General features: G+C 44.5%; 1 protein-coding gene across 2 annotated transcripts in view; it reads left to right on the forward strand.

The window, feature by feature from the left end:
- The first annotated feature begins 724 nt into the window (after positions 1 to 724).
- The window catches only part of PLA2G4D (phospholipase A2 group IVD), a 41,215-nt gene continuing 26,044 nt past the window's right edge, over positions 725 to 15,895 (forward strand). Inside the window, exons 1-6 of one of the 2 annotated variants that reach the window (XM_027870217.1) lie at positions 725 to 923; positions 9,718 to 9,790; positions 11,645 to 11,781; positions 13,459 to 13,590; positions 14,588 to 14,628; positions 15,521 to 15,563. In XM_027870217.1, the coding sequence (XP_027726018.1) occupies positions 879 to 923; positions 9,718 to 9,790; positions 11,645 to 11,781; positions 13,459 to 13,590; positions 14,588 to 14,628; positions 15,521 to 15,563 (471 nt within the window). In that variant the 5' untranslated portion in view covers positions 725 to 878. The remainder of the gene's footprint in view (positions 924 to 9,717; positions 9,791 to 11,644; positions 11,782 to 13,458; positions 13,591 to 14,587; positions 14,629 to 15,520; positions 15,564 to 15,895) is intronic. The other variant, XM_027870216.1, reaches the window with a different exon arrangement.

Consider the following 15,895-nt stretch of genomic DNA (forward strand, 5'->3'; position numbering starts at 1 on the left):
CAGAGTTATTTTAATTTGTATTTCTCTAACCAATAATGATTTAGAGCATTTTTTCAGATAGTTACTTCCTTTGGCAGTGCCAGAACGACAATAGTTCCTATTGGGAACTATTGGGTCACTATTCATCAGGACTCCTGAGAACTCTGGATTTATTTAGGATTGGCTCAGACCCTTTGGACCACAGTTGATGGGAACTGTTCACCTGCGTAAGTTCCAAGATAGATTGGTCCCAGTGGGATCAAACCCAAGAGAACAGTAGAGTTAGAATGATAAATATGATAAAGAATTACTCTACCTTTGGCTCACCAAACTCAGGACAAGGGCTAACTAGCCACTGGGTCATTAGTTGGATAAAAGAGCCAATGTCTCTCTCTTCTCAGCTGGTCTGAGGGCTATCATGATTTCAGATCTTTCCACTGAGATCTACAGCACAGAGATGCCCAGAGTGGCTCACATCAAGGGCCTCAGTTTAGAAGGTTGCTTCAGAGGTTGGTACCAGAGTGATCTTTGCCTTCCAGCTCACCCTAGCTTGTGGTTTTTCTCATCTCCGTCTAGGGTGCCTAAGGTGGACAGTTTTCCGGTTGTATATATTTATCTTGTCAGCTCTTGCCCCACCCTGGAGCCCTAGGGTGGTACCTTGAAGTAGAGGCAAATGAATAGTACTTTGTAGTGAAGCAAGGGGAAAGGCTCTCAAATGTGGGAGTCACCCAGAGGGTTGGAGCCTCAAATTTGTTTATAGGACTCTTGCTCCACTGAGGCAGTCAGATTAAAGGTACCATCCCTGCTAGGACTGTCACAGCAAGCCACTCACCTGGGGAGCAGCTGTCCTTGTCAGGAGCTGATTGAAGAGTATTTTCAGCCAGAGGGATTATTATGCCATGGAGTGCCTGGTGTCTGAGAAACCGTCCTGCCATCCTCACCAGGTAACAGTGCCTAGTGAGCTCATGGACAGAACCAGGGTGGGTTGTGGAAGTCTGGGCTCAGCTTAGCCTGGGGAGAATTTCTAGCTGTCTGAAGAAAGCAGACCATGTGTCTTTGTCTGGGCTGAGGGGAGATGTGGGATGTGGAACCCACTGTTCTCTGACCAGGTTTGGATACAGTCTCAGTTGCTGGAGGTATTATGTCCAGAGAAACTGAAATGAGAGAATCAGAGATGGAGAGATATTAGGTATTAGTTACCCAGGAGCCTTTCTTCTTCATTGTAGTTTGCTTGACAGTCATATTCATGTTGAGATATCTCCTACGTGCTGGAGAAATTCAGGAGGATTTGCCTCAGGATGGGAGGTCAACCTCTCCCACTGGAGTACAGCAGGGAACAGGCCAGTAGCTCATGGGTGCCTCTGTGCCTCTCAAGGAGCCATAGGATTCTATGTGACATTCAATACTAATCACCCTAGCATAGAGAGTGGACAGAGGGCTAGCCTTGGAGTCAGGGAGACCTGGGTTGAAATCCCATCTCTCATACTTAGCAGGAAGGTAATTATGGACAAGTCACTCAACCGACCTGAGATTTTTTTCCTTATTTGTGAAACAGGGATAATAGTAATACTACCTGTCATACCTACCTTACAAGGGCATTGTGAGGCTTCAATAAGAAAATGTGTGTAAGGCATTTTGCAAACTTTGAAGCATATTGTAAATGTCAGTTATCACTATAATTAATGAAACTGAAGCTGGAGTATCAGGGAGGGAGAAGACTTTATAACTCTCCATGGTGCTTACGTCTGGTCTGACTCCCTCATTGGAAAACCCTGCCATCTCCCTGGACCAAACCCTGACCAGGGTGGCAGGCAATCAGAATCAAATGTCAGCTTAGGCGGCATTGTACGGGGGGAAACGGCACTGACTTCAGGGGGCAGAGGACTTGGGTCCAAGTCTTGTCTCTGATGTTTACTTATTACCTGTATGACCTTGGGTAAGTCACTAACTATCCTGGGTCTTAATTTCCTTATCTGTAAAATGAGGGTGTTGCATTGGATAGCCTCAGAGTTCAAGATCTATGACCCTCTATGTGAAGTCACTGATAATGGTGTATTCTGTCTCATCCCTCAATTCTGGGCTGTTTCTGGAGCCTTTGGAGACATGAAGACTGTGTTCCAGGGGTCTGGATCTGGAACTGAACTGATTACAGACAAATTGCTCTGTTCTAGAGCCACTAAAGGTTTTGGTTGCCTGGGTAGGAGAAGAGTGGGGATCCTAGGGACATTCCCTAAAGGGAGGTGGGTGGGGATCTCTTATTGTGATGTGTGACCTTTCTCTCTCAGAAGAGAAATCACAGAGTTAGAGCTGGAAAGAACTTCAGACATCTGGTTGAACCCTCATATTTTATAGGAGGGGAAACTGAGGCCTGGGGAAGTTAAGTGGATTGCCTGTGATCACAGAGGCAAATAAAGGATTTGAACTCAGGACTTGTGACTTCATATCTAGCCTCAGACACTTACTAGCTGTGTAACCCTGGACAAGTCACTTAACCCTGTTCGCCTCAGTTTCTTTATCTTCAACACAAGCCAGAGAAGGAAGTGGCAAACCATTCCAGCATCTTTGCCAAGAAAACCCCAAGTGGGATCACGGACATGACTGAATAACAATAACAAAGTGGGGATTATAATGGCACCTATCTCCCAGGGTAAAGCTCCTAGCACATAGTAAGTGCTATATAAATGTTAGCATCTAGGTAGCTCAGTGAATAGAGTGCTGGGCCTGGAGTCAAGAACATCTGGGTTCACATCTGGTCCAAGACACTTCCCAGCTTTGTGACCCTGGACAAATGACTTAACCTCTGTTTGCCTTGATCAACTGGAGAAGGAAAAAAAAAACAATCCAGTATCTTTGCCAAGAAAACCCCATGGACAGTATTGGCGTACTATGGTCCACAAAGAGTCAGACATGACTATACAACATTATTATTATCCCCATTTTATAGCTGAGGAAACTGAGGTAGGTAAAGGTCAAGGGACTTGCCCAGGGTCATATAGCTAGTAAGTATCTGAGGGGAAATTTGAACTCAGGTCTTTCTACCTCCAGCTTCAGGGCTCTATCCACTGCCCTACCCAGTCCCTCTTGGCTGCTTCTTACCTGCCAGGCACCATGGTCTTGGAACAACAGGCCTCCATTCCTCATTTCCTTTCCCTGCCTGTTCTTGGATCTGCTTCTCTTGTTATTGGAGCATGAGGCTCAGCCCAGAGTATGAGCTTCTTGAAAGCCAGGATCACGTCTCCTACTTCCTGTTCACACAGCAGTTAGCAAAAGTGACTGCCTATCGCAGTTGCTCGATAGACGTTTGTTTGACCAATTGTTTCTTAATGAAGCTGGCCTCTCTTAGGATCACAGGTTTGGAGCAGGAAGGGTCGTTGGAGGCCAAGTCAGGACAATTTGAGTTTGAATCCTGCCTGAGGCGTTTCCTAACTGTGTGACCCTGGACAAGTCACTTTCTCTCAGCCTCAGTTTTCTCATCTGTAAAATGAGGATAATAATAGGACCTACTACCTACCCAGGTTGTTGTGAGGATCAAATGATAAAATGCTTTGCCCACTTTAAAGATAAATATTGTTATATAGTATATATAATATATATTATGTAATACTGCATAGTATATATACTACTAAGTGTGTATACTACTAATATATACTATATAGAATATATGGCAAATATATATACTATATGCTATATATTATATATAGTTGGTAGTACATATACTAAATAGTACATATATATATATAGCATGTATTATATATAATAGCAGTATATATACTATATAGTATACACTATATAGGATATATGTGTCTGTAGTCATATATACTATTATTTTAGTTCAATTCTCTCTCCCCCAGCCCTCATTTTAGATGTAAGGAAACGGAGGCCCGGAGAAATTAAATGAATTGTCTGACATAAAACAGGTAGTAAATGGCAGAACTGGGGTTTGAACCCAGAACCTGGGACCATAAAGTGAGCCTTCTTTCTCTGGTGCCATGCTGCTCTCCACCTATACCAGCCTTAGGATTAAAGGCAGCCATGCTAGAATTGTAGTGAGCTGGTCTTGGAACCCGGAAAACTTGGTTCAAGTCCTGTCTTTGATACATAATGGTGGGCAAGACCCTAGGCAAGCTGATAAATCACTCAATACTCTTTATTCTGGTTGTTCAGTTGTTTTTCGGTAATGTTCAACTCTTCGTGACCCCATTGGGAGTTTTCTTGCAGAGATACTGGAGTGGTTTGCCATTTTCCTTCTCCAACTCATTTTACAGATGAGGAAACTGAGGCAAACAAGGTCACACAGCTAGGAAGTATCTGAGGCCAGATTTGAAGAGGAGTCTTCCTGATTCCAGGCCTGGTACACTATCCACTGGGCCACCTAGCTGCCCTACTCAGTGCCCTAGGGAACCTTATAAGTATAAATTACAGAGCGGTGTCTTCTGCATTGATAGAGAGAGCTCATTCCGTAGACTTTTCAACAAAATCCCAGGTCTAGTCAAAAATAAAGATAGCATATATTCACATTTCTAGTGTCTTAAGATTTCCAAGTACTTTCTTCATGATAAAGGGAATGGAGCAAGCATTTATATCATGCCTCCTGTGCACCAGACACTGGTCTGAGCACTTTACAAATTTATCTCATTTGATCCTCACAACAACCCTGGTAGGTTGGTGTAATATTATCTCCATTTTACCATTGAAGAAACTGAGGCAGATGGAGGTGAAGTGACTTGCCCAGGGTCACATGGTTAGTAAGTATCTGAGACAGGTTTTGAATCCAGGTCTTATGATTCCAACACAGTCTTGCATTGGACTCTACAACTAGATTTTCAAGGAAAGCTTGTGTGTTGGGCAAGATTAAGAACCAAGATGTAAAGGGAGTTGCAGAGCCAGAAAGCCCAGATCCATTGACATTCCAGTGGCTACCAAGGGAAACATTTTCAGACCTGTAAGACTTCTTGAAGGTTTCGGCTGGGTTCTACGTTGTTATTATTACTAAGGTATATATTTTCAGTTAAATGAACTAACCTGCCTGTCATATATAACATTGCATTTATGGGAAATTACATGATGAATTCCTTTAGACATTTCCTAGCCCCTAGACTGGTTGCTGCTGTGAGTTGAGGTGTCTGGGTGATTTCATCTAGCTCCTTCCTGCTGGGATGGGATATTAGAATCCTGCCCCAGGAGCTAGAAGAACAGCTGGAAAGTCAGGGAGGAAGCCCAGAACTGTCTCTGAGGTGGATTTTACAGAATATCTGCTCTGCCCAACTTGGCCAGAAAGTGGGTTCAATCTCTTCTTTCCCAGTTCATTAGGGTATGGATTACCAACAGTTCTATCTATGATCTCTCCTCCCCAAATACCCAAATATGATTAGAGAGACCAGGCAGGGTAGTGTGGTAGTCATGGAAGGTTCAGGCAGAGATATAGCTGGGTTTCAGCCCCTTGCTGGGAAGAGGCAGTGGGGTAAAGTAGACAGAATACTGGACCTGCAATCATGAAGATCTGAGTTCAAAACTCATCTCTAACACTTATTAGCTGGATGACTAGTTAGTCTCTCCGAGCCTCAGTTTCCTTTTTTGTGAAATAGGGATTATAATGTCAGTAGTCCCTACTTCACCAGGGTGGTTATAAGGATTTAATGAAGGGGAAGCAGCCTGTTATAGTGGAAAGAGATCAGAGGAACCACCTTTGTATTCCAGCCCTAAATCTGTGATTGTGGGATGCTAAATAATGGACGTAGTTGGTCAATCAACAAGCATTTTATTAAACACCTACTATTTGTGCCAGGCAGTGTACTAGGCTCTGGGGGCATAAAGATGAAAAAAGAGGAAACAACATTTGCACATATAAATAAGTGCAAAATTGGGGAGGGGGGCAGAATGGGGAACAAGCATTTATGAAATGCCTACCATGGGCCAAGCACTGTCCTAAGGGCTTTACAAATATCATGGGGGTGGGCGTGGGGAGGGAGGACATCAGTGAGGGGAAGAGGAAAGACTTTATGTAAGAGGTGGCACCTGAGCTTAGTATTTTGGGAGGAAACCTTTTGCAAACCTTAACATGAAGTAAACGTCAGTCATTATTATCATGGGCCCCAGGGTTCCCACCCCACTGACTTTCAGACCTCTCTCTGTGCTTAGATTCAGGCTTTCCTTGCCTTTAGTGTCTCTTAGACCTACCTGAGAACAAAAGGGTCAACCTTTGAGTTGTCTGTCCCAGACTCTCACAGAACCCAAGATTGTGAAGTGTACCAGGATTCTGGGTAGTACGGCTCTCTCTCTCTGTGAGTTATAGGTGGCATAGTGGAGAAGATTGCTAGTCTAGACAGAATGGCCCAAGTTAAAATCTTAACTCAGATATGATACAACCTGAGGCAAGCCACTTTGTTGTTATTCAATCGTATCTGACTCTTCATGAGCCCATTTGGGGCTTTCTTGGCAAAGACACTGGAGTGGTTTGTCATTTCTTTCTCCAGCTTATTTTTATGGATGAGAAATGGAGCAAATAGGGTTAAATGACTTGCCTAGGATCACACAGCTAGTAAGTGGCTGAGGCTGGATTTGAACTCAGGAAGATGTGTGCTCCTGACTCCAGGCTCAGTACTCTATCCACTGTGCCACCTAAGGCACTTAACCTTTTTCAAACCCATTTGTAAAATGGGGATAAAGGATCTAATGAGGTAATGTATTAAAGTGTTTTGCAAACCTTCAAGTCTACGTAAATGTTAGCTCTTATTACCAAGGGAGAAAGCTGAGTCAGTGGACTTTCCATAGGAAAGCCTCATGGAAGTCAGTATCAATGGTCCACCATTGACTGACCCAACAGTTTAGTTAAGTGAGGATCATCGCAATTGAGGGGACTAGGCTGTGGAAATAAAGTAGTTTGGCTCATAGCTATTTATTAGAACCCCAGAGACGAAAAAATAATAGGTGGGCAGCTAGGTGATACAGTGGATAGAGTGACAGGCCTGCAGTCAGTAACGCCTAAATTCAAATCTGGCCTCAGATACTTACTAGCTGTGTGACCTTGGGCAAGTCATTTAACCCTGTTTGCCTCAATTTCCTCATCTGTGTTATGAGCCAGAGAAGGAAATAGCAAACCACTCCATTATCTTTTCCAAGAAAACCCCAAATGGGGCCACAAGGAATCTGAAACAACTGAACAACAGAAACGGAAGAAGAAGGAGTTGTTACAGAGGCAAAGTCCTGGTCTGGTTGTTAAATCCCTAGGGCTGGGGGAGTTCTGGGAAGACCAAGTGTCTGATGCTAAATTTGGAAAACTGGGATTTCACTTAAAAAAAAAATCTTTCCAAGGAAATGACAGCCTTCTGAGGCAGAGCAGAAATGGAGAACCAAGAGAGCCTATCAGAGCCAAGCAGCCCCAACCTGCAATGTAGAGATTGGTGGGTTAGGAAATGGCACCAAGAGGGGACGCCATATTGTCCCAGCATTCCTAGAGGGGCAATTGGCCACCCAGCAAGAGAGGGAGCTGCAGAACCTTATACAGCAGGAGTAGGGGGCTGTCAGGTCAGACTATCTCTGACTGAGGAGCAGCTCTCTGAATGGGGTTGGGCTTTTCTATGTCCCTTCTCCCCAAGTGTACCTGGGTACTCCTGACCTTATCCATCTTCTTGCCACATTGTCTCTTCTCTAAAAGGGATCGAGCGTCTCTGTTCCCGTCCTCCTGCCCAAGGCTGGCACCTCTAAGTGTGGTCAACACCTCTGACCAAGTTATACACTGGGGCAGGGTTTTGACCTCATTTTCCTTAGTGAGTTTGTATTCCCATAGGCTCTTGTGAGCTCTTGGAATCGGCTTCTTCCTGATCAGCTTGGCCTTGAGAATCTTCGAGGCTGAGAGGGGATCGAATTGAGTATTTTTTGAAACCAAGAAAGCTGGGTCAGTTACCACCTTTGGTTGAGGGCTCATTAATGAGAAATGTTGCTCAGTGTCTTTTTGGATCATTAATCACCACAAATTGAGGAAGGAACCTACCTAATTAGTGTGTTCTCGTGACCACCCTAATGGAGCAGGAAGCTGGTAGGGACACTCCCAGGGCCACATGTTCCTGCTGTCACCAACCAGAGGCTCTCCTGGATATTGATCCATGAGCCACACTGGGAGTGTATTCTGCTGTACTTGCAATAGGAAGTGTAACATGGGTAGAGGAGGGTGGAGACAGCAGTAGCTGCAGGGTGTATGGCTTGTGCTGGGACAATGACAGTCTTGTCTGGGCATGGTTCTCTGAGGGGGGAGGAGGGCAGTGGTAGGTGAGGAGAAAGGCTGACACATTTGGAATTAGGTTAATGAGGATGTAACACACAACGGGGTGACTTCAGCAGATCTGAGTGTCTGTGTGTAGACAGACCAATGATGGCTGATGGAAAGTGATAAGAATGTGTGTTAGGCATAGGTGGCATAGTGGATAGATTGACAGACCAGAATTTCAATCCCACCTCAGATATTTCCTAGCTGTGTGACTCTGGGCAAGCCACAACTTTTCTCACAGCCTCAGTTTCCTCATTGCTAAGTTGGGGATGATAATTGCACCTGCCTCAAAGGTGTCTGTGAAGATCAAATCAGGTGGCATGTAAAATGCTCTACAAATCTTAAAGCATTACATCTTTCCTTTCAGTCGTTCAGTTGTATCTGACTCTTCGTGACCCCATATGGGGTTTTATTGGCAAAGATACTGGAGTGGCTTGCCATTTCCTTCTCCAGCTCAGGAAACTGAGGCAAATGGGGTTAAGTAACTTGCTAGTAAATGTCTGAGGCCAGATTTGGAATCAGGTCTTCCTGACTCTAGGCCCAATATTCTATCCAGCTGCCCAAAACATTTATTAAGTGCCCAGGCCCTGTGCTAAGTGGTAGGGATACAAAACCAGGCAAAAGACAGTTCTTGCCCTCAAGGAGCTTACAGTCTAATCAGGGGAGGGGGAGACAACATGCGAACACATATATGGAAAACAAGCTATATACAGGGTAAATAAAGGAATAATTAACAGAGGGAAGGCACCAGAATTAAGAGGGGCTGGGAAAGGCCTTCTGTAAAAAAGATAGGATTTTAGCTGAGATTTAAAAGTACCCAGGGAAGTCAGTAGGTGGAGTTGAGGAGGGGGAGCATTCCAGGCATGGCAGAAGGTCTGAGAAAATTCAGGAAGGGGGTGGGACTCGATCACTTCTTTTATCCCTTCCATCTCTAAACCCATGCTCTTAAGAGACAAAGGGACTTGTGGGATCATATATCTAAGAGATGAAATGGACCTCACAGACATTTAGTCCTCATTTTACAGATGAAGAAACTGAGGCCCAGGGTTATGATCTGGCCAAGGTTAGAGCTTAAGGCCTCTGCCTCCAGAGCCAAAGCTCATTCCTCTTCACCACGCTAACTCCCAGTGCTTACTATAATGCTCTCCCTAGCTACTTGACTTGAGTTCTCATCACCACTAGTTTTTAGGACTCTCATTTTACAGTTGAGGAAACTGAGTTAGGCAAAGGTTAAGTGACTTGCCTAGGGTCACATTGCTCGTAAGTGTGTGAAGTCATAGTAGGACTCAGGTCCAGCACTCTATCCACCAAGCTACCATTGAGGCCTCGAGATAGAAGTCTCAGGAGATCTGCAACAATTCTGCACCCATGAGGGCTAGGCAGGGAGCAAAGCGCCTCCTGGTGAGCTTTGCTGCTTTCTTGGCTTGGCTTTGAAGGTCATGATTGGGAGATTTGTTCACGTTGTTTTCTTTCAGGGTGAAGCCTTTCCCTGCTGCCAGCTCTCTGTGAAGGTCCTGGAAGCGAGGAACTTGTTCTGGACGGACCTATGTGAGTAGCCCATCTTTTGGATCCCAACGAGGCATAGTCATACTCTAGTCTGACCTGCCCACAATTCGTGGAAAGGATCTAGCAGGGTATCTTTGGGTTGACCCTGTGTTATTTTTTCCCCCCTTCCGATACAATTAATTTTCCTTAATTTTTACTGTTATCTTTTGTTCATCACCTTCATTTTTGACTATATGTCTCTTTCCTCCCCTACCCAGAAAGCCATCGGCTGTCAGTCAACAAGCATTTATTAAGGGCTTACTATATGCTAGGTGTAGGGGTGGCTAGGTGGTGCAGTGAATGGAGCACTGGGCTTGGAATCAGGAGGACCAGAGCTCAAATCCAGTCTCAGACACTTAGTAGCTGTGTGACCCTGGGCAAGTCACTTAACCCCCATTTCCTTAGTTTCCTCATCTGTAAAATGAGCTGGAGAAGGAAATGGCAAACCACTCCAGTATCTTTGCCAAGAAAACCCCAAATAGGTTCATGAAGAGTCAGACATGACTAAACAACAACAATATATTCCAGGCCCTGTGCTAAGTATAGGGGTGGGCGTGGAGGTTACAAAGAAAGACCAGAACACGCACCTTGCCTTCAAGGAGCCCCCATTAAGAATAAGAGAAGGGGAAAAAAACTGGTTCAGCCAAACTAGCCAACCCACCAACTGAATTGGGCAATATATACAGTGTTCCACACCCATAGTCCACCACTTCTTCCATGGCAAGAAGGAGATGCATTTACTTCTCTCTTTAGGGACAAGCTTGCCTCTAGGGTACTTCAAGGATCTGTGATTTCACCAGTATAGATGCTCCCTCCATAGATTCAGGTGGTGATCCTTCTTTGTCTCAGCAGACAGTCTTTGTAGGGCACTGCCAATGAAAAAATTTCTCTTCCTGAGCCAGTCTGGCGATGCATTTCTCCGATCTTTCCCAAGCTGGGGGTCAGACGGCAGGCACAATCTCTTGTTGGACACATGCTCCAAGCCTTCCCAAATGGTTGGCAGCATTTTCTCTCTTCTGAGACAGCCTTTGGGAAGCCAGTCTCATTTCTGTGCCATGATGAAGCTTCACAATAAGACTAGACTATCTAAAGAACAATAGGCATCCCAATAAAATCCTAATTTATTCATCCAACAAACATTTTATTAAGTGCTAGGTGTTGGGATCATAGGATCAAAACCAGAAGGGACCTTGGGGTCCTCTAGTCCACACCCTCATTTTACAGATAAGGAAAGTGAGACTCAGAGACTTGTCCCAGGTCATTAAAGAATAGTCAGAGTTTGAACCCTGATCCTTTGAACCTAAATCCGTCACACTTTCCCACTCTACAACATTGTCTCCCTTTTGCTAGGGAAAGAGAAGATACGAAGTTGAGGTCCCTGATTGAAGGAAGTTCCCAGTCTAGTGAGATAATAGTCACTGACTCTGATAAGTAATGGAGTCTTAAAATGGAACCTGGGGAGGGGCTGCCCTCAGGTCAATAGGATATGGGTGCGGTGGGGACAGCTAGGTGGTAGAGTGCACAGAGTGCTGGGCCTGGAGTCAGGAAGACTCATCTTCCTGAGTTCAAATCCGGCCTCAGATACTTACTAGCTGTGTGACCCTGGGCGAGTCACTTCACCCTATTTGCCTTAGTTTCCTCATCTGTAAAATGAGCTGGAGAAGGAAACGGAAAACCATTGCAGTATTTTTGCCTAGAAAACCCCAAATGGAGTCATGGACTCCATTCCTGTATTCATGGATTCCTTCAGTATCTTTGCCAAGAAAACCCCAAATGAGGTCATAAAGAGTTGGACATGACTGAAAATGACTGAACAACAGCGAAACTTGACATCCTGCTTCTCTCCCTTTGTGGCAGTAAGTGAGGCTGACCCGTATGTGGTTCTGAAGCTGTTAACAGCATCAGGCACCACATTTAAGACCAAAATTGTCTCCAATTCAAATCACCCCATTTGGAACGAGACCTTCAGCTTCCGGATCCAGAAGCAAGTCAAGGTAAAGACCAGACCCCAAAGGAGGGAATTTGGCTTGTAGGCTTTTCCAGAAAGTGGGCGCGCCTACCTTACCTAGGGTGGAGGTGGAAGCTTCTTAGGGATGGAGACAACCTCTCTTCAGAGCTCGGCCAGAAAATGAGACTCGATTAAAAAAAAAAAAAAAAGGAGATAGTTGCCATTTGTGTCTCTAATAACATCATATAATACTTTAAGGTTTTCAGAGAGTTTTACATATATTTCCTCATTTGATTCTCACCAAAACCAGATGAGATAATTGCTATAGTTATTATTGTCCCATTTTCCAGATGAGGAAGCTGAAGCTGAGAGAGGCTAGGTCCACATGTATATGTCTATATGTATATGTCCATGTTTGTGTGCATGTCTCCACCTTTGCACATAAAATGACAGACTTTGTAGTTAAAGGAACCACAGGGATCCTTAAATCCAACCCTTTCATTTTTATAGACTACTAGACATAGTGTCAGGAAAACCAGAAATTAAAATCTTGCCTCACACTTATTAGATGTGTGACCCTGGTCGAATCATTTAACTGCCCTGTGCCTCAGTTTCCTCATCTATAAAATATAAGGGTGGCCTCTAAGATCCCTGCTGAACCTAAACCAGGGGTGGGGAACCTGTGGCCTCGAGGCCACGTGTGGCCCTCTAGGTCCTCAAGTGCAGCCCTTTGGCTGAATCCAAATTGGATTCAATTCAGTCAAAGGGCTGCGCTTGAGGACCTAGAGCGCCACACGTGGCCTCGAGGTTGCAAGTTCCCCACCCCTGAATCCTAAACCCCCATTCCTAAGAGATAAAATGGTTTATGGGATCTAAGAGCTGGAAGGGACCTCAGAGAACATCTAGTCCATCACCTTCTTTTTACAGATAAGGAAACTAAGGCCAGGGTTATGACCTGCTCAAGGTTAGAACTCTAGGGGGCGGCTAGGTGGTGTAGTAGATAGAGCACCGGCCCTGGAGTGAAGAGGACCTGAGTTCAATCTGGCCTCAGACACATAACATTCACTAGCTGTGTGACCCTGGGCAAGTCACTTAACCCTGATTGCCTCACCCCCTCAAAAAAAAAAAAGTTAGAGCTCTGGACTTCTGACTCAAGAGCCAGCGCTCATTCCTTTCACGTTATGCTAATTCTCAATGGTTACCGCAATGCTCTCCCCAGCCAATCTCCCTCAGTTCCCATCTGGAGCCCCTCCCTCTAGGATCCAGCTAGCCAGCCAGGAAAGAGTTCCCTCTGTTAGCTCGAGGGAACAGAGCTGAGTCTAGAGATTCAGCCTTATTTGGACAAGCAGGGTATCAGTGTTATATCTCCGGTCAGTTAAGTTGAGAAACTTGGGGTTCAAAGTAAGTGTTGCCACTACTGGACATGACTGAAACGTGATTCTGCAATCTTGTCCTTGTCCTTGTCTTTGTCACTGTATTTGGCCGAGGTCATTCAGCTAGTTATGTGTTGTGTGTGTCTGTATACATATGTATATTGCCGTGCATAATTATCTATCTATCTATCTATCCATCCGTCCATCCATCCATCCATCCATCCATTTATCTCTCTCTCTATCCATCCATCCATCCATCCATCCATCCATCTTTCTCTCTCTATATCTATCCATCTATCTATCTCTATCTATCATCTATATCTCCCAAATATTTGCTCCTGGATCTCCAGAATATCCTAGAACTGAAAGTCTATGATGCAGACTTAGCCACAGAAGATGATGTCCTCTTCACTGTCTTTTTTGATACCATCGAAGTCAGCCCTGGCAAACCCATCCGAAAGACTTTTTCTCTGAATCCTCAGGTAAAGAGGCATTGGAATTCTTGGGGAAAGAGTTGCCAGGGCGAGGGGCAGGGGGCATAGGCAATAACATAGTCTGCTTTTCCCCATCTGTCATAAGGTAGAAGAAACTGCCCTGGGGAAGGGGGAGCTGTGGAATCATGCAGGGTCTTTCCAAAAACATGCATGTGTAGGATATATTTGGGGTGCCCAGGGACCCTCCTAATGTTTCAAAGGATTTAGTATTATGTGAAACATTTTTGTTTTTATTTTTAAAGTAAAGTTCAGTTATTAATTTTAAAAATTGTCTTAAGTTTTTTTTTTTTTAGTTTGGTGAATAAAGATAATTCATTTTATGTTTGAAGTGAGAGGCAGTTGTGGCATAGTGGATACAGAACTGACTTCAGAGCTAGGGAAAACTGAATTTAAGCCCTTCCTCTGATACATACTGGCTATGTGACCCTGGGCAAGTCACTTAACATCTCAGTGTTCTAGGAAACTCTTTAAGACTCTAAGTTACAGAGAAGATGCTGCCTTCCTTGATAGAACAAGTTTCCTTATCTGGGAGTTCCCTATATCAATGAAATAACAGATCTAGTCTCTATCCTTATTACTGAACATTTAATAAATATTCACCTTAATTTAAAAAAAAAATAAATTTCCTAGGTGCACACCCTAAGGTACATACCTGTGAGTCCCTCCCATTGTCCTTTTTTTTTTTTTGAGCAAGGTAATTGGAGTTAAGTGACTTGCCCAGAGTCACACAGCTAGTAAGTGTTATGTATCTGAGGCCAGATTTGAACTCAGGTGCTCCTGACTCTAGGGCCAGTGCTCTATCCACTGTGCAACCTAGCTGCCCCCCCCCCCCGTTGTCCTTTGCTTGGCACCAGGGGATACCACCCAGCACCTGGCACATAGTTGACACCTAATGAATGTTTATTGATTGCTAGATATAGGCTTGAGCATCCAGGGAGAGATAAGGAGGGTTCCTTCATCTGTTCCTTTCCTCTTGGGATTTCAGGGACAGGAGGAGCTGGATGTGGAGTTCCAGGTAGAGGAAATGTGAGTACATATGGAAAGCAAGTAGAGTGGAAAGTCATGCGTGTGTAATGGAAGAGGACAGAGCCTATTTCTGATTGGGGTTCTCTAGGTCCTGTCCCAGGTCTCTAGCTTTCTATTGGACATTCAAGGGTGTCTGTCTAGCAGAAGGCAGTGCTGACATCTGGATTTTCCCAAAGATCTTATTCCCTTGTTGTCCCTGACTATGGCAAAAAGTTTGGGTCTTTTTTTGTTCTGGGTAGGGGGAGGGGAGATTAGGTGGTATAGTGCATAGAGCATTGATTTGGTGTCAGGAAGACCTAGGTTTAAATCCTTCCTCAGACAGTTACTAGCTGTGCGACCTAGGCTTCTCTCAGCCTTCATTTCCTCGTCTCTAAAATAAGCATAATAATAGCACCTACCTCATAGGGGTGTTGGGATAGAATGAGATAATGTGAAAAAAGTACAAACCTTAAAGTGCTGTAGAAGTGCAATCTAGTAGCTATTTTGGGTGTGAGTAGGAGAATTGTTTCAGAACTACCTAGAGTTCCCATAAAACTCCCTCAGAATGTGCTCAATATTTAGCCTTCCTAGCTTAGAACCCTTGACAACCTGGGTAGCCCCTTACTAAGATTCAGTGAGACTGTATTGGATTTATTCCCCAATTTGGGGTAGGAAGTCTGAGAGGGGCAGAGACTCATCCCAACTGTTCCTGGCTGTGGGAAGTTTTGTGTGTATGTACGTGTGTGTGTGTGTGTGTGTGTGTGTGTGTGTGTGTGTGTGTGTGTAGATAGGGCTGGAATTCTGAGCTCCCTCAGTCTCTGAGAAATCTTAGGCGCAGGCCAGGACAAGGAGGGTTTACTTTGCTTCCCATTCCCTTTTCCCTGTCTGATTCTAAATGCTTTGATTTCTACAGATCGGATTCTCCAGAAAATCTCATCACCAACAAAGTCCTTGTGGTAACCAGATCGTGGGGGCTTTCTCTAGGAAGAGAAAATCAGAGCAGGGGGTTTGAGATGTCAGAATAAGGGGGCTAGAGGGTCAGGGCAAGTACTTAAGATTGGAAAAACCTGGTGCCTAAAATGTTCTCTATCTCACCCATCCCTCAGGCCCAGACAGGGCTTCAAAATGGCAATGCCTGATTAGGCCTGTTCATTTGACATCAGAGGCGTGCTGGTAAATGTTTAACAACCACCTCTCTGGAGAAAAAAAAATTAAATTTAATCTGAATTATTAACACTTTCTTAGGTTTAGAATCAACAAAACAATACACCAAGTCCTGACGTGTTGT

The sequence above is a fragment of the Vombatus ursinus genome, unplaced genomic scaffold, assembly GCF_900497805.2.
Source record: "Vombatus ursinus unplaced genomic scaffold, bare-nosed wombat genome assembly UNPS02014794.1, whole genome shotgun sequence".
NCBI classification, from domain to species: domain Eukaryota; kingdom Metazoa; phylum Chordata; class Mammalia; order Diprotodontia; family Vombatidae; genus Vombatus; species Vombatus ursinus.